The sequence below is a fragment of the Aquarana catesbeiana genome, linkage group LG13, assembly GCF_042186555.1.
Source record: "Aquarana catesbeiana isolate 2022-GZ linkage group LG13, ASM4218655v1, whole genome shotgun sequence".
In the NCBI taxonomy this organism is placed as follows: Eukaryota; Metazoa; Chordata; class Amphibia; order Anura; family Ranidae; genus Aquarana; species Aquarana catesbeiana.
The window spans coordinates 34,400,307-34,419,187 of record NC_133336.1 but is presented as its reverse complement, the minus strand read 5'-3'; the positions used below and the strand labels follow the sequence as shown (position 1 = coordinate 34,419,187).

At 48.6% G+C, this 18,881-nt stretch overlaps 2 protein-coding genes across 3 annotated transcripts in view; one reads left to right on the top strand and one right to left on the bottom strand.

Annotated features, from left to right (window-relative positions):
- The window catches only part of PRPF39 (pre-mRNA processing factor 39), an 82,704-nt gene extending 68,596 nt beyond the window's left edge, over positions 1 to 14,108 (bottom strand). The window contains exons 1-2 of the mRNA XM_073608791.1: positions 13,936 to 14,108; positions 5,018 to 5,378 (exon numbers count right to left, since the gene is read on the bottom strand). Of these exons, the coding sequence (XP_073464892.1) occupies positions 5,018 to 5,356 (339 nt within the window). The 5' untranslated portion in view covers positions 5,357 to 5,378; positions 13,936 to 14,108. The remainder of the gene's footprint in view (positions 1 to 5,017; positions 5,379 to 13,935) is intronic.
- Positions 14,109 to 14,117: 9 nt separating this feature from the next.
- Positions 14,118 to 18,881, top strand: part of DORIP1 (dopamine receptor interacting protein 1) — a 29,751-nt gene continuing 24,987 nt past the window's right edge. The window contains exon 1 of one of the 2 annotated variants that reach the window (XM_073608793.1): positions 14,118 to 14,233. In XM_073608793.1, coding sequence (XP_073464894.1) covers positions 14,181 to 14,233 — 53 coding nt within the window. In that variant the 5' untranslated portion in view covers positions 14,118 to 14,180. Of the gene's footprint in view, positions 14,257 to 18,881 lie in introns of both variants that reach the window. The other variant, XM_073608794.1, reaches the window with a different exon arrangement.

The following is an 18,881-nucleotide window of genomic DNA, read 5'->3' as shown; positions in this document are numbered from 1 at the left end:
CTGATCATCCTTGAGATGTTTCTACAACTTGATTGGAGTCAACCTGTGGTAAATTCAGTTGATTGGACATGATTTGGAAAAGCACACACCTGTCTATAAAAGGCCCCACAGTTAACAGTGCATGTCAGAGCACAAACCAAGCCATGAAGTCCAAGGAATTGTCTGTAGACCTCCGAGACAGGATTGTTTTGAGGCACAGATCTGTAGACCTCCGAGACAGGATTGTATGGAGGCACAGATCTGGGGAAGGATACAGAAAATCTTAAGCACCATTGAAGGTCCCAATGAAAACAGTGGCCGACATCATCCGTAAAATGGAAATGTTAGGAACCACAAGGACTCGATCGGGGGAGAAGGGCCTTAGTCAGGGAGATAACCAAGAACTTGATGGTCACTCTGACAAAGCCCCAGCATTTCTCTGTGGAGAGAGGAGAACCTTACAGAAGAACAATCATCTCTGCAGCACTCCACCAATCAGGCCTGTATGGTAGAGTGGCCAGACAGAAGCGACTCCTCAGTATAAGACACATGACAGCCCACCTGAAGTTTGTCAAAATGCACCTGAAGGACTCTCAGATCACGGGAAACAAACTTCTCTGCTTTAATGAAGCAAAGATTGGACACTTTAGCCTGAATGTCAAGCGTCATGTCTGGAGGAAACCAGGCACGATCAACTGGACAATACCAACCCTACAGTGAAGCATTGTGGTGGCAGCATCATGCTGTGGGGATGTTTTTTAGGGGCAGGAACTGGGAGACTAGTCAGGATCGAAGGAAAGATGAATGCAGCAATGTACAGAAACATGCTTGATGAAAACTTGCTCAAGAGCGCTCTGGACCTGAGATTGGGGCGAAGGTTCATCTTCGAACAGCAAAAATTATATATAAAACAGCGCTCGCAAATGAATTCGTGTAATGTAGTGATCTTTAAAAATCCTCTTGCAGCTGCAGGATAAAAGTGCTTACACTTTGATGATATATAACAAATAAACCTGCGCTAGCAATTTACTAAAAATAATTGATTAACTGTACCAAAACCAAATCATAAATAATCTATACAAATACTAGTGAATGTGAGAAATGTGTAAAGAATTGATAATATATACCATACACAATTAGCCGCACACTGGGTGAAATCGTGCATGAAATGCACTAATAAGAGAAAAATACAAAGTGAAAAAGGACAAATCGCAAATATATGTAATGAACAAGCGCGACTATGAAGTGATATAGTGTCATTAAACTAATAAAAAATTTATATAAAATAAAAGCACTCTCATAAATAGTGAATGACAATGAAGTAAGCCTCTAAACAATCATAGACGCCAAGTAAACAAATGAAGCAAAACAGTCAATTGCATCCAAATTTACAAATGATGGAATATCCATAGCTTTAAGAAACTCCTTCATAGAAGGGACAGATAACGCCCTGGGGGAGGGGCGAAACGCGTCGACGTAACATCCTGCCTACGCCTGCTAACCAGTACCAGTGACATCACTTCCTGTTTTGGTGGAACGCACGCCGATCAGCGGCGAACCGACCAACTATCTGAATGCCTGCTCTGCATGCCGGTCTTGTGAGTAGCGCATATATGCGCAGGTGACCTTATGATATCCTAAGGCAGGGGTCTCAAACTCAAATTGCCTGAGGGCCACATGACAAGTTTTCATATCCCATGGGGGGCCGCATGCAAACTTTTAAAACTTCAAAAGCAATGAACTATACCAGCAATAATATACTATACTATACCCAGCACTGGTGTCAGCAAACGCATTATACCCAGTACTGGTGTCCGTAAGCGCATTATTAACCCAGCATTGGTGTCAGCAAACGCATTATTAACTACCCAGCATTACCCCTCCCACACTGCACAAATAGCCACACACTGCACAAATAGCCCCACACTCCATAAAATACCCCCCACACTCCATAAAATACCCCCCACACTCCATAAAATACCCCCCACACTCCATAAAATACCCCCCACACTCCATAAAATACCCCCCACACTACACAATTACCCCCCACACTGCACAATCACCCTCCACACTGCATAAAATACCCCCCACACTGCACAAATTTCTACCCCAGTCACCCCACTAAGGACTTTGCCTCAGTGTGATGGCTCACTCACCTCTCCTGGCAGTCAGGATCATCTGCCTCCCAAATCCTCTCCTCCTGGCTTCCATACAGGCCTAGTGACAGGGGACCCAGAGAACACAATCTCCCGCCCTGAGGTGGCAGCAGGACCCTGGTTTGGAGCTCTGGTCGATCGTCAATGCCTAGGTGGGCGGATCGATGAGCGGATCCTTCCTCCGCTCCATTCTCAGCTCTGTTCTCTCTCTGGGCTGCAGCAGCGTGCAGCGGAGAGGACAGAAGAGATGGAGAGGTAAAGCCGATGGCCGATATATGATGACGATTTTTGTGGCCGATATTTTAGGCCGATTTGAAAAAAAAAAAAAACCTCACCCACTCCACTCCTCCCTGCTTGCTCCTGTCACTCTACCAAACACTTGATGTCCTCAGTACAGATGGCACTGGTTGGCTTAGGCAGGTGGCACTGGCAGGTGGCACTGTCTGTCACTGGCAGGTGGCACTGGCAGGTGGCACGTTGCACTGTTTGGAGGGTGCACTGATTGGCACTGACAGATGGCACTGGCAGGTGGCACTTATTGGCAGTGGCACTGGTTGGCACTGGAAGGTGGCACTGGCAGGCATTGGCAAGTGGCACTGGTTTGAAACTGGCAGGTGGCACTGGTTTGGAACTGGCAGGTGGCACTATTGGCACTGACAGGTGGCACTGATTGGCGTGGCACTGGCAGGTGGCACTGATTGGCGTGGCACTGGCAGGTGGCACTGATTGGCGTGGCACTGGCAGGTGGTGGCAGGTGGCACTGGCAAGCACTGGTTGGCACTGGCAGGTGGCACTGATTGGCGTGGCACTTGCAGGTGGCGGAAGGTGGCACTGGCAGGTGGCTTTGATTGGCAGGGGCACTGGTTGGCGGTGGCACTGGCAGGCACTGGTTGGTGGTGGCACTGATTGGCGGTGGCAGGTGGCACTGGCAGGTGGTACTGGTTGGAGGTGGCAGGTGGCAATGGCAGACTGGTTGGCACTGGCAGGTGGCACTGATTGGCAGTGGCACTGGCAGCTGGCACTGACAGATGGCACTGACAGATGGCACTGATTGGCACAGGCAGGTTTCACACTGAGCGGAGTGTAACAGTGTGTGAAACTGACAAGGAGCTGTCCACACTCAGCGCTTGATGCTTGTGTGAAGCTGACACGTAGCACAGAGGAGAGAGACAGAGGGATCTGTCAGAATTGAGGTTGATGTCGGGGTGGGCGGGACCCGGCCGAGGTGGGCGGGGCCAGCAGCTGTCAAACACCAGCCAATGATTGGGCTGCTTAAGAAAAGGGGCGGGCCACATACACGTAGCTGCCCACCCAGATCCCATTGGCTGGTGTTTGATATTGGCCGGGTCCCGCCCACCCCGGCCGGGTCCCGCCCACCCCCGACATCAACCTCAAATCTGACAGATCCCTCTGTCTCTCTCCTCCTGTTACGTGTCAGTTTCACACAAGCATCAAGCGCTGAGTGTGGAGAAGGAAGGAAGAGCAGCGGCCAGTGCTATATATCGACCTAATGGCCAAATATCGGTCGACCTCTAGTCCTTTATCAGCCCTGCCTGCGGGCCATTTTTAACCGGTCCGCGGGCCGCAAATGGCCCGCGGGCCGGTACTTTGAGACCCCTGTCCTAAGGTTTTATGCCATATATTTTTCCCTTCTTTTTTTGGTGGAACACGAGTTCTATGGTCCCAACCATCTTTAACATCAGCATATCGGTAGCCATTTATCATCCTGCGGATGAATATGCTGGAAGTCTGCCATCTGTCCCTTCTATGAAGGAGTTTCTTAAAGCTATGGATATTCCATCATTTGTAAATTTGGATGCAATTGACTGTTTTGCTTCATTTGTTTACTTGGCGTCTATGATTGTTTAGAGGCTTACTTCATTGTCATTCACTATTTATGAGAGTGCTTTTATTTTATATAAATTTTGTATTAGTTTAATGACACTATATCACTTCATAGTCGCGCTTGTTCATTACATATATTTGCGATTTGTCCTTTTTCACTTTGTATTTTTTTCTTATTAGTGCATTTCATGCACGATTTCACCCAGTGTGCGGCTAATTGTGTATGGTATATATTATCAATTCTTTACACATTTCTCACATTCACTAGTATTTGTATAGATTATTTATGATTTGGTTTTGGTACAGTTAATCAATTATTTTTAGTAAATTGCTAGCGCAGGTTTATTTGTTATATATCATCTTCAAACAGGACAACAACCCTAAGTACACAGCCAAGATAACAAAGGAGTGGCTACGGGACAACTGTGAATGTCCTTGAGTGGTCCAGCCACAGCCCAGACTTGAACATCTCTGGGGAGATCTGAAAATGGCTGTGCACCAACGTTGCCTATCCAACCTCATGGAGCTTGAGAGGTTCTGCAAAGAAGATTGGGAGAAACTGCCCAAAAATAGGTGTGCCAAGCTTGTAGCATCACACTCAAAAAGACTTGTGGCTGCAATTGGTACCAAAGGTGCTTCAAAGTATTGAGCAAAGGCTGTGAATACTTATGTACATGGGATTGTTTTCCTTCCTTATTTTTAATAAACTTGCAAAGATTTCAAACTTCTTTGACATCGTCATTATGTGGTATTGTTTGTAGAGTTTTGAAAATTTAATCCATTTTGGAATAAGGCTGTAACATAAAATGTGGAAAAAGTGAAGCACTGTCAATACTTTCTGGATGCACTGTAGACACAGCAGAGGCAGCTATTATGAAATATTTAGCAAGTAATTGGAGAAATTCATTTTTGTACAACACATACTGCATTATGACCATTTTTATATGAAAACAGTATCCACTGTTTCATATAGAAAAAGGCAAAATGCAACAAGCAAAATAGGTTCAGCTTTCCCAAAAGACAAATTTTCGACAAACCTCTTGTTCAATATAATGCAGTAGATAAGTCCAAGTTGTAAACTCCTCAGGATTGGCTTCCACAGCCTTCCAGTACTTGTCAAACTCTGGGGGGAGTGGTGGCTCCGGCTCTGTTCTTGGAGGGGGTTCCGCCGCCGCCTCCTCATCAGGTAATGATTCCTGTTCTGGAGACTGCTCCGGAGACTGCTCCATTTCTGTGACTTCTAAAATGTCTCTACTGGTATCTAAGGTCTCCACTGAGGGCTCCGCTGTGGTCTCCGCTGAGGTCTCCGCCGAGGCTGCTACATTGTCTTCTGAATCTTTAGTCTCAAGACTGTGATCTGACTTTGAATCCTGCATTTTGGCAGTTTAATACCGCAGACTTAAGAAGAAGAGAAAAAAAAAAAAAAAAGTTAGCCAATAACACAATTATCATACCATTTTATAACCCTTAAAAACAAAGTCTGGGAATTTTTTTTTTTTATTAGTCTGGGAATTTTAAAAGAATTCTGAAATAAACTGTTTAGATGTGCTCAGAGCACACATGCCACAGATTCAAAAAGCATCGCCTATAGGCAGCACCACACATGGGCCTTTCCCTCATTGCCTGTAGGGGAGCAGCAGCACCAAGTGACTGTAAAAACAGAATGGCACAGGGTGCACTTACAGCTTTGCTTTAACCACTTGCCTACCGGGCATTTTCACCACCTTCCGGCAAAGGCCGATTTTAAGCTGTCGCACTTTGAATGACAATTGCGCGGCTATACAATATTGTACCCAATAACCGGCTTCTGTTTACTTCAGTGATCAGCTGTCATTGGCTTACAGCTGATCACGTGGTAAAAGGCCGCTGTGATTGGCCATCTACCGTGTTCTGTGATCAGCCGAGTCCGAAGGACTCAACTATCACAGAGCGCGCCGCAGGGGGGAGTGCGAGCAGCACAATCATAGGTGGACATCTATTGACTCCCTCCCCGCACTAGGGGTGCAATGGATCCGTACGGGTCTGCGGCCTCAACCATAGGAAAGGCCGCGGCTTCGGCCTAGCTCCGGAGCGGCAGCCATCTTGGTACACCCGGCAGAGACCGCTGTCTCGTCAGGAAGTGACGTTTCGTCGCCGCCATCTTGGTACACCCCACACTCCTGCACAGTACTGTAATGAGAGAGTGAAAACCTAATGTTAAATGTGAAAATCAGAGGTGTTCTATCACATTGGCAACCGTGTAAGGTCAGCAGGTTTGCCGTTGCTTTTAAAATTTAACATCTAAACAGTCCGTCTGATCTACAAATACTGTATTTATGCATATAAGCTCCGTTTTGTGTTGAAAATAGCTGTTAAATCTAAAACTCCGGTGGGTTTAAAAAGATTTGTCTTTTTTTTTTTTGCTGATCCAAAAATGATCCGATCCGTGACTCTGAACCGAGGATCGTTCCGATCCGTGAGTTTTTTGATCCGTTGCACCCCTACCCCGCACTGTAGCCGCCTTTTGGGTATAGTGTAGGTGGAAAGTGGCAAAAAAAAAAAAAAAATTTGTTTACTTTCGCTCTATACTGAAAGTGACGTCATGACGCCGCTACGTCCCCTCTTGCTGCTTCGGAAAGCGATCCAGTGACTAATGAGCCACTTGGACCGCTTTCATGAGAACGCCAGCTGCAAAAAAATAAAATATACCGGGGTTATGGCCGATATCTTCAGCTATAACCCTGGTAAGTCACTAACAAACCGCAACCTATATATATGCATTATGGTCGGCAGGTGGGTAATGGTGCATTTACATGCATTCAGGTGCATTTTCTATGCATTTTAGAGCAGATACGCATGTCTGTGTAGTGGGATTTTGCTCCAGTTCACACCAGAACATGGGGCGGGAAACCTGCGATCCATACTCGTTTCCAGCACTGCATTTATAATACCCCCTGCAGATCGCAAGGGCAGTGTATCGTTGCAATATTAACATGCGTTCGCCTGCAACGGATGGCACGTAAAACAAACTACCATGTAATCTGGTTGCAGTGAATTTCCAAAACTACTGCATGCACTTTGGTGTGATGCTGTGTGATTTGAACCCATTCAAAATGGAGGGGCTTAAATTGCACCACAATGAATTGCACAGGAATGTGCTCTGCATTCCTGTGATTCACACAGTGAACCTAATCTTTGAACGGGAGGAAATTGCACCAAAAGTTAAGTAGTGTATGCGCTACTTCTACAAACTTACTGCAACCACATCGCATGCTACTTTTGTACCATGCAGACAGGTGCAAGCAAACGCACTGCATTTCTGACCTTCATTTGGTGCGTCATTACTTTACATTGACACACCCTGCAGATAGCAACAGTAGTGCTTTACGAACACGGTGCATAAACGTGCCTGGATCACAGGTTTCCCCGCACTGCTTTCTGGTGCGAGTCGCCCCTGACTGCACTCCAGATGTACTCTATACAGCATATTCTACTTGTGTTGCTTGTACTGGAACGCACTGTACTGGTGTGAACTACGGTCATAAAAATCTATGCGTTTGTGATGCAGAAACCCCCTCTGTGGGCGATAACCAGTACTATAGAAGGGACGGACTACACCTAAATGCCAAAAGTTAGAGGGGTTTTTAAACTAGGCGATTGGGGGGGTCCAGAGGTAGATATAGTCAGCGTTGAACATATTCCAGAGGGTAGTATTGGGGGCATTTGTGATAGGTTGACCAAAGCACATAAACACAAGGTAAGTATAGTAGTAAGTCCTAGTTGCAATCTCGGAACACCCAATAAGAGGATAGTATGCAACCGGTCTAAAGTATGTGGCATGTTCACCAATGCCAGGAGCATGTCGGACAAGATGGGTGAACTAGAGATACCGTTGTACGAGGATGATTTGGATTTTGTGGGAATTTCAGAGACTTGATTCAACAGCTCTCATGATTGGCTGGCAAACATTTAAGGGTATACCCTTTATCGCAAGGATAGAGAGAGTAAAAAAGGGGGAGGGGTATGCCTATATATCAAGAATAATGTACAAGTGAATGTGAGAGATGACATCACTAAGGGAGCTAGGGAGGAGGTGGAATCCTTATGGGTAGAGCTCCAAAGCGATGAAGCTAAGGGGAAAATAATACTGGGAGTATGCTATAGGCCCCCTAAGCTGAGGGAGGAAGGGGAGACAGATCTATCATAATTTAGATTAGCAGCAAGAATGGGAAGTGTTATAATGGGGGATTTTAATTACCCAGACATAGACTGGGCGGAGGGAACCACACATTCATCTAAGGCTCTCCAGTTCCTAAATGTCTCGCAGGACAATATCATGGGTCAGATGGTAGACGCACCAACTAGAAATAAAGTGTTACTAGATCTACTGATTACCAACAATACAGACCTGATCATGGATGTGGAAATACGGGGCAATTTAGGTAACAGAGATCACAGGTCAATTTGTTTCAGTATAAATCACACAAATAGGAAACATAAGGGGAATACAAAGACAATGAATTTCAAAAGAGCCAACTTCCCTAAACTACAAACCTTGTTAGAAGGCATGAATTGGGATAAAATCTTAGGAACAAAGAACACGGAGGAGAGATGGGTTTGCTTTAAGAGCATATTAAATAAGCATTAGCCAATGCATCCCATTGGGAAATAAATTTAAAAGAGCGAACAAAAGTCCTGGATGTCTTAACTCCAATGTAAAAATGCATATAAAAGCAAAGGAGAAGGCCTTCAAAAAATACAAGGTTGAGGGATCATCCACAGCATTCAGACATTATAAAGAATACAACAAGAAATGTAAGGGTGCAATAAGGGCGGCTAAGATAGAACAAGACAGACACAGAGGAGGAGAAAAAAAAAAAAAAATCAAGAAATTCTTTAAGTATGTAAACAGTAAAAAAGGGAGGACAGACCATATTGGCCCCATAAAGAATGAGGAAGGACATCTGGTCACAAAGGATGGGGAGATGGGGAAGGTATTGAATTTATTCTCCTCAGTCTTCACGAGGGAATCGGGGGGGCTTCAGTAACCAAAACTGCAGTGTTTATCCTCATGACACAACATAGGAAGCACCTCCATGGTTAACAGAGGACAGAATTAAAGTTAGACTTGAGAAACTTAACATTAATAAATCACCTGGACCAGATGGCTTGCACCCGAGGGTACTCAGGGAACTCAGTCAAGTAATTGCCAGACCATTGTTCCTAATTTTTACTGACAGTCTACCGACTGGAATGGTACAAGCTGATTGAAGAAAAGCCAATATTTAAAAAGGGGCCAAAATACATCCCTAGGAATTACAGGCCAGTTAGCCTAACATCAATAGTATGCAAGCTCTTGGAGGGGATGATAAGGGACTATATACAAGATTTTAGTAATAAGAACGGTATCATTAGCAGTAATCAGCATGGATTCATGAAGAATCGTTCTTGCCAAACCAATCTATTAACCTTCTATGAGGAGGTGAGTTGCCATCTAGATAAAGGAAGGCCCGTAGATGGGGTGTATCTGGATTTTGCTAAAGCATTTGACACAGTTCCCCATATATGTTTACTGTACAAAATAAGGTCCGTTGGCATGGACCATAGGGTGAGTACATGGATTGAAAACTGGCTACAAGGGCAAGTTCAGAGGGTGGTGATAAATGGGGAGTTCTCGGAATGGTCAGGGGTGGGTAGTGGGGTCCTCCAGGGTTCTGTGCTGGGACCAATCCTGTTTAATTTGTTCATAATTGACCTGGAGGATGGGGTAAACAGTTCAATCTCTGTATTTGCAGATACTAAGCAGGGCAATAACTTCTCCGCAGGATGTGGAAACTTTGCAAAAAGATCTGAACAAATTAATGGGGTGGGCGACTACATGGCAAATGAGGTTCAATGTAGAAAAATGTAAAATAATGCATTTGGGTGGCAAAAATATTAATGCAATCTATACACTGGGGGGAGAACCTCTGGGGGAATCTAGGATGGAAAAGGACCTGGAGGTCCTAGTAGATGATAGGCTCAGCAATGGCAAGCTACTGCTAACAAAGCAAACAGAATATTGGCATTAAAAGGGGGATTAACTCCAGAGATAAAACGTTAATTCTCCCACTCTACAAGACTCTGGTCCGGCCGCACCTGGAGTAGGGCATGGGGAAAAAAATCTATTTGAATCTTGAATCGAGTTGAGAGGTCAAATCGATTCAAATATTCAGCAAATCGATTTTTTTAGATTTTTTTTTCACCAGGACCGGCGCTGACACCGCACCAGTCCTGAGGAGCTGCGGGCAGGAGTTTTTAGGTGAGGCCGCGGCTTTGGCCTAGTCCGCGAGGCCAGATGCCGCAGACTAGGCCGAAGCCGCGTCTAAAAACTCCTGCCCGCAGCTCCTTAGGACTGGCGCGGTGTCCATAAAATAAAAAAAAAAACAAAAAAAACTTGATTCGAATCGTGAATCGAGTTTAAAAAAACAAAAAAAACGCAGATTTTTTTTTGGGAGAAAATCACTCTAGCCTGGAGTATGCTGTCCAGTTCTGGGCACCAGTCCTCAGGAAGGATGTACTGGAAATGGAGCGAGTACAAAGAAGGGCAACAAAGCTAATAAAGGGTCTGGAGGATCTTAGTTATGAGGAAAGGTTGCGAGCACTGAACTTATTCTCTCTGGAGAAGATACACTTGAGAGGGGATATGATTTTATTATACAAATACCGTACTGGTGACCTCACAATAGGGATAAAACTTTTTCGTGGAATTGAGTTTAACAAGACTCGTGGCCACTCATTAAAATTATAAGAAAAGAGGTTTAACCTTTATCTACGTTGAGGGTTCTTTACTGTAAGAGCGGCAAAGATTCCCTTCCACAGGCGGTGGTCTCGGCGGGGAGCATCGATAGTTTCAAGAAACTATTAGATAATCACCACAACAGAGATATACAATGTAATACTGACACATAATCACACACATAGGATGGACTTGTGTCTTTTTTTCAACCTCACCTACTATGTATCTATATATGAGGTGATATAAACGGGGTGAATCGGCCCAACATGACAGAAACTGAGAAAACACGACCGTGCTGGCACAGTCTACACCTGTCATAGTTATACCCCCCAGTGATGATAATACGAGGACAGGCTCAGACATAACAAACGCACAGCTGAAGAGGACCAATTCCTGGGTGCAGTGCAGGCGCAGCAGACTGATAATGGGGTCTGCAATATCCCCTGGAAACCATCACCCCCCCCACCACACAGCTACCTACCCACAACCCCCCCACCACCCAGCTACCTACCCACAACAACCCCCCCACCACACAGCTACCTAGACACCCCCCCGCCACACAGCTACCTACTCACACACACCCCTACCTAGACACACAGCTACCTACCCACACCACAGCTACCCACCCACCCCCCCACAGCTACCTACCCACACACACCCCCACCTACCCCCCCCCCCGCCCAGCTACCTACCCACACACACCCCCACCTACCCCCCCCCCGCCACCTACCCACACACACCCCCACCTACCCCCCCCGCCACACAGCTACCTACCCCCCCCCCGCCACACAGCTACCTACACACACCCCCACCTACCCCCCCCCCGCCACACAGCTACCTACCCACACCCCCACCTACCCACACCCCCCTGCCACACTGTTACCTACACACACACACCCCCACCTACCCCCCCCGCCACACAGCTACCTACCCACAACCCCCCCACCACCCAGCTACCTACCCACAACAACCCCCCCCCCCACACAGCTACCTAGACACCCCCCGCCACACAGCTACCTACCCACACACACCCCCACCTACCCCCCCGCCACACAGCTACCTACCCACACCCCCCTGCCACACTGTTACCTACACACACACACACACCCCCACCTACCCCCCCCCCCCCCGCCACACAGCTACCTAGCCACACCCCCACACCTCTCATTTATCCATTAAATGCATGTGCCTCCACTGTGGGGACACTCATACTTTAGTGTTAGGACCACAGGTACAAGGGTGCCGTGACGTGGCTCACGCATGCGTTTGCAAATGCGTGCGGACTACACCCCTTTTTTAACGCTTACTGTTAGATAGGTCAATTTGGTTGTCTGCAAGCTGGTGGTAAGTAGACTCTGGCTTTTTCCTGGGCATTCCCCAGACACTTGTTGGTACCTACCCACACACACACACACCCCCCTACCTACCCACCCCCCCCACACACACACACCCCTACCTACCCACCCCCACACACACACACACACACACACACACACACACACCCCCCCCTACCTACCCACCCCCCCCACACACACACCCCTACCTACCCACCCCCCCACACACACACACCCCCCTACCTACCCACCCCCCCCCCACACACACCCCCCTACCTACCCACCCCCCCCCCACACACACACACACACACACACACCCCTACCTACCCACCCCCCCACACACACACACACACACCCCTACCTACCCACCCCCCCCCACACACACACACACACACACACACACACCCCTACCTACCCACCCCCCCCACACACACACCCCTACCTACCCACCCCCCCACCCCCACACACACACACACACACACACCCCTACCTACCCACCCCCCCACCCCCACACACACACCCCCCTACCTACCCACCCCCACACACACCCCTACCTACCCACCCCCCCACACACACACCCCTACCTACCCACCCCCACACACACCCCTACCTACCCACCCCCCCACCCCCACACACACACACACACCCCCCTACCTACCCACCCCCACACACACCCCCCTACCTACCCACCCCCACACACACACACACCCCCCTACCTACCCACCCCCACCCCCCCACACACACACACACCCCTACCTACCCACCCCCACACACACACACACACACCCCTACCTACCCACCCCCACACACACACACACACCCCTACCTACCCACCCCCACACACACACACACACCCCTACCTACCCACCCCCACACACACACACACACACACACACCCCTACCTACCCACCCCCACACACACACACACACACACACACCCCTACCTACCCACCCCCCCACCCACCCACACACACACACACACACACACCCCTACCTACCCACCCCCCCCACACACACACCCCTACCTACCCACACACCCACCCCCCCACCCCCACACACACACCCCCCTACCTACCCACACACACACCCCCCTACCTACCCACCCCCACACACCCCTACCTACCCACCCCCACACACACACACCCCTACCTACCCACCCCCACACACACACACACACCCCTACCTACCCACCCCCCCACACACACACACACACACACACACCCCTACCTACCCACCCCCCACACACACCCCCCCCCACACACACACCTACCTACCCACAAACCCACCCCCCCACAGCTACCCACACACCCCTACCTAGACACCCCCCCCTACACAGCTACCTAGACACACCACACCCCCCCCCACACACACACCCACCTAGACACACACACCCCGCCCCCCTACCACACAGCTACCTACACACACCCCCACCACACAATTACCTACCCACCCCCCCCCCCCCCGCCACACAGCTACCTAACCACACACAGACCCCCACCTACAAACACACCACCCCCCTACACACCTACCTACACCCCCACCTACCTAGACACACCTAGCCACCCCCACACAAACCTACACTCCCCATCACATTTACCTAATCACCCCCCCTCCCCCATACATAGTGATAAGCGGAGTATTCCTATTCCCATCATTGGATCTGTAGGATGGAGCACGTGACTGCACACCTCCTCCAATCACAGATCAGGCGGAGGATTGTTAATGAGCTCCAATATGTGGAGAATCTTCCATCTGGGGCACAGCTGGCGGTAGGCCGCAATATCACCTCAGTGAGGCCCCAAATACCCGGGTGTAAGGCCTGTATGGAGACAGCACCGCCCTCCGCCCCGGGCCGCCCACGTACCGGCAACCAAGCGCTCCTTCCCGCTTCTCCTTCGTCACACCGGCCTCCTCCTCTCCGTCTATCCTCTCAGCAAACACCGTCCGTTCTACACGCGCCAACACCACACGGCCGCTCCGCCCAGCGCGCCCCCGCACGTTACGTCTGACGTCACCAACGAAGGCGCGCCCGTAGAACATACGCACGGGCGCGCTGACGTCGCGCTTGTTTATGCACGTAGGGAGGCGGACGTGGACGGAGTGGAGTTGATGTTGGAGGGTACCAGAACCGCCCCTCGGGGCCCTGCGGGCGTTCTTCTGGGGTGAGCGCGCTCCACTGCAGCGGGTGAGATGCTCGGGCAGGGGGCAACCTGTGTGCGGGGGCTTTCCAGGGATACTATTGGCTGGACGCTGAGCCAATGACTGCTATGTGTGATGCCCATCCCCCCTCAGCATCAACAGTGTACATCTGTTCTCCTGACATGACCCCCCCCATCAAGATGAAGCTCCGCCCATTGTGTGTGCAAGACCCCCCCCTCTGTTTACATACCACCCCCCCATACAGAATATCACCCCATACAGCTTATTACCCCCCCCCCCTCTGCTTATTACATACCCCACACACAGCATCCCCCCCATACGGCTTATCACTCCCCTCTGTTTACATCCCCCATACAGCATATTACCCCCCTTTGTTTGCTTTCCATTCCCCCCATACAGCATATACCCCAATACAGCATATACCCCCCTCTGTTTATTACATACCCCACATACAGCATATCACCCCTCTGTTTACATACATACCCCCCATACAGCATCCCCCAATACAGCATATACCCCACATACAGCATATCACCCCTCTGTTTATTATATACCTCCTGTACAGCTTATCACTCCCCTCTGTTTACATACCATTCCCCCCATACAGCATATCACACCCCCCTCTGTTTACATACCCCCCCCATACAGCATATCGCACCCCCCTCTGTTTACATTCCCCCCAATACAGCATATCGCACCCCCCTCTGTTTACATTCCCCCCAATACAGCATATCGCACCCCCCTCTGTTTACATTCCCCCCAATACAGCATATCACACCCCCCTCTGTTTACATACCCCCCAATACAGCATATCGCACCCCCCTCTGTTTACATTCCCCCCAATACAGCATATCACACCCCCCTCTGTTTACATACCCCCCCCCCCCATACAGCTTATCACCCCTCTCTGTGTACAATACCCCCCCTATACAGCATATCACCTCCTCTGTTTATTACCCCCATACAGCATATCACCTCCCTTTGTTTAAATCTCCCCCATACAGCATATCACCCCCTCTGTTTACATATCTCCCCCCCCCATACAGCATATCAACCCCCTCTATTTACATACAACCCCCTATACAGCATATGACCCCCCTCTGTTTACATATCCCCCCCATACAGCTTATCACCCCCTCTGTTTATAATACCCCCCCTATACAGCATATCAACCCCCTCTGTTTACATACACCCCCCATACAGCTTATCACCCCCCTCTGTTTATTACATAACCCCCCCATACAGCTTATCACCCCCCCTCTGTTTACATGCCTCCCCCATACAGCTTATCACCCCTCTCTGTTTACATCCCCCCCATACAGCATATCACCCCTTCTGTTTACATACCCCCCCATACAGCATATCCCCCCTGTTTACATACCCCCATACAGCATATCACCCCCCTTTGTTTACACATACCCCCATACAACATCTCACCCCTCTGTTTACATACCCCCCCATACAACGTATCACCCCCCCCCCATGCAGCATATCACCCCCCTTTGTTTACATACCCCCCCCCATACAGCATATCAACCCCCTCTATTTACATACACCCCCCTATACAGCATATCAACCCCCTCTGTTTACATACACCCCCCATACAGCTTATCACCCCCCTCTGTTTACATACACCCCCCATACAGCTTATCACCCCCCTCTGTTTACATACACCCCCATACAGCTTATCACCCCCCTCTGTTTATTACATAACCCCCCCATACAGCATATCACCCCCCTCTGTTTACATGCCTCCCCCATACAGCTTATCACCCCTCTCTGTTTACACCCCCCCCCCATACAGCATATCATCCCCCCCCTGTTTACATACCCCACAATACAGCATATCACCCCTTCTGTTTACATACCCCCCCCCCATACAGCATATCATCCCCCCCCCTGTTTACATACCCCACAATACAGCATATCACCCCCTTTGTTTACATACCCCCATACAGCATATCACCCCCTTTGTTTACACACACCCCCATACAACATATCACCCCTCTGTTTACATAGCCCCTCCCCATACAGCGTATCACCCCCCCTCTTTACAATTCCCCCCATGCAGCATATCAACCCCCTTCTGTTTACACAACCCCCCCTTCCATACAGCTTATCACCCCCTTCTATTTACATAGCCCACCCCCTATACAGCTTATCACCCCCTCTGTTTACACCCCCCTATACAGCTTATCACCCCCCTCTGTTTACATACCCTCCTCATACAGCTTATCACCCTGCTGTGTTTACATCCCCCCCAAACAGCTTATCACGTCCCTCTGATTACACCCCCTCCACACACACAGACAGTTTATTACCCCCTTCTATTCACATAACCCCCTATACAGCTTATCACCCTACTTTTTTCACATATCCCCCCCCCCGCAGCTTATCACCCCCACTTTCTTCACATATCCCCCCCACAGCTTATCACCCCCTTCTGTTTACACAACCTCCTCTTCCATACAGCTTATCACCCCCTTCTATTTACATAGCCCACCCCCTATACAGCTTATCACCCCACTTTGTTTACATACCCCTCTTCCCTACACCCTATCACCCCCACTTTGTTTACATAACCCCCCCCACAGCTTATCACTTCCTTCTATTTACATAGCCCCCTATACAGTTTTTTACCCTCACTTTGTTTACATACTCCTTATACAGCTTATCGCCCCACTTTGATTACATACAACACCCCGCATACAGCTTATCACCCCCACTTTGTTTACATACCCACAAACAACTTATTCTCCCCCCCCCCATTGTTTGCATACCTTCCCATACAGCTTTTCTCTCCACTTTGTTTACATACCCCCCATACAGGTTACCACCCCCACTTTGTTTCCCCCAAAGTGTAATCCCCACTTTGGGAGATTAAAGCAAATTGTTGCATTGCCTTGCTTGAGAAAATAAAGATTTTCTTTAAAATTAAACAGTGCATACAAAGAACACTTTGAAAGAGTAATATTTCCAGAAAAGTTTGGCTTAAAGTGATTGTAAAGTCTCTTTTTTTTCCCTATAAAGATAACAAACATGTTATACTTACCTGCTCTGTTGTAATGGATTTGCAAAAAGCAGCCTGGTTCCTCCTCTTCTCAGGTCCCTCTTCTTTGATACTGGTCCCTCCCTCCTGTTCAGTGCCCCCACAGCAAGCAGCTTGCTATGGGGGCACCCGAGCCGAGTTACAGCTCCGTGTGTCCATTCAGACACAGAGCCCCGACACTACTGTGCCCCCCTCTCTCCCCTGAATGGCTAGCTGACTTTCATTGACAGCAGTGGCAGCCAATCAGGAGGGAGGATCTCAGACGGCTGAGACACTCATGAACATCGCTGGATAGAGAGAAACCTTGGGCAAGTATGAGGGGCGGCTGCTGCACACAAAAAGGCTTTTTATCTTAATGCATAAAATGCATTAAGACAAAAAGCCTTCTGCCTTTACAACCACTTTAATTAAATACAAATTATAGAATGCAGAAACTGAAGCTTTTGTGACCAGCTTTGGGCTGTCTATACAAGGGTTAAGAACTTTTCCTTTGATATAAAACTTCCCTCATACGACCCCTGTGCTTCCCTAATGTTTAAAGTATATGTAAACCCTCACAACCCATATACCGGGGATATGCAATTAGCAGGCCTCCAGCTGTTGCAGAACTACAAATCCCATGAGGCATAGCAAGACTCTGACAGCCACAAGCATGACACCCAGAGGCAGAGGCATTATGGGACTAGTTTTGCAACAGCTGGAGGTCCACTAATTGCATATCCCTGCCATATAGTATAAAATAGAAAAGAAAGGTAAAACATTTGTGTATAGTTATAAAAAAATATATATATATATATATATATCTTGTTTCTTCTTTTTTTTTTTTTTTGAGCGATCACATTCCCCCTGTTCTTAGCTACATAGAGAAGTGAGGATGGAGAACCAGCAGCACACCGGTCTTCCCAGTGAAAGGCTGCACGCGGGGGGGGGGTGTCATCAGAAGTTTTGATCATTGGAGGAGAGCAGGCTGTGTTCCCAGCATAGATAGATAACTGACCATGCTGTGCTCTAATGTCTATTGTGGCCAGAATATGATAGCAAAGCAGGAAAGGCTTTTTTTTTCATACCTAGGTGGATGCAGCATCGATCCTCTGCTGGCTCTAAGACTGAGAACTGAGCAATCAAACACCGCTGACCGCTCTACGATCCAAATCCTTCCCATGGAAGTATTGTTTTCTCCCAGCGGGGGGGACGAGGGGGATGTGAGGAGCCATCCCTGCTGGGAGAAGATAATAATTTTTGCTAGCAGTTATAGCCACTGGCAATAATCGCATACTCAAAATCTGACATGCTGGTTGTACCCAAGTCGACCGATGGATCGGCTTGGGTAAAACCTACCTGCCCATAGATGGATCGAATCTCTTCCGGTCCCTGCTGAACCAGCCAAGATTTGATCCAGCTATGGCTGGCTTTAGTGGATGCACTTGTTTAAAAGTACAATAATGCGTCACAAACTTTAGGATCTGTCTGGAAAAACTGGCCTTAAGCCTCATACACACTATCAGTTTATCGATCGGAGCCACTGTACTAACTATCCAGCGTTAGTACAGCGACCTCCCCCCGCTGAGCTGTTGTGTTCTGACAGGGGGACGGCCCCCCCA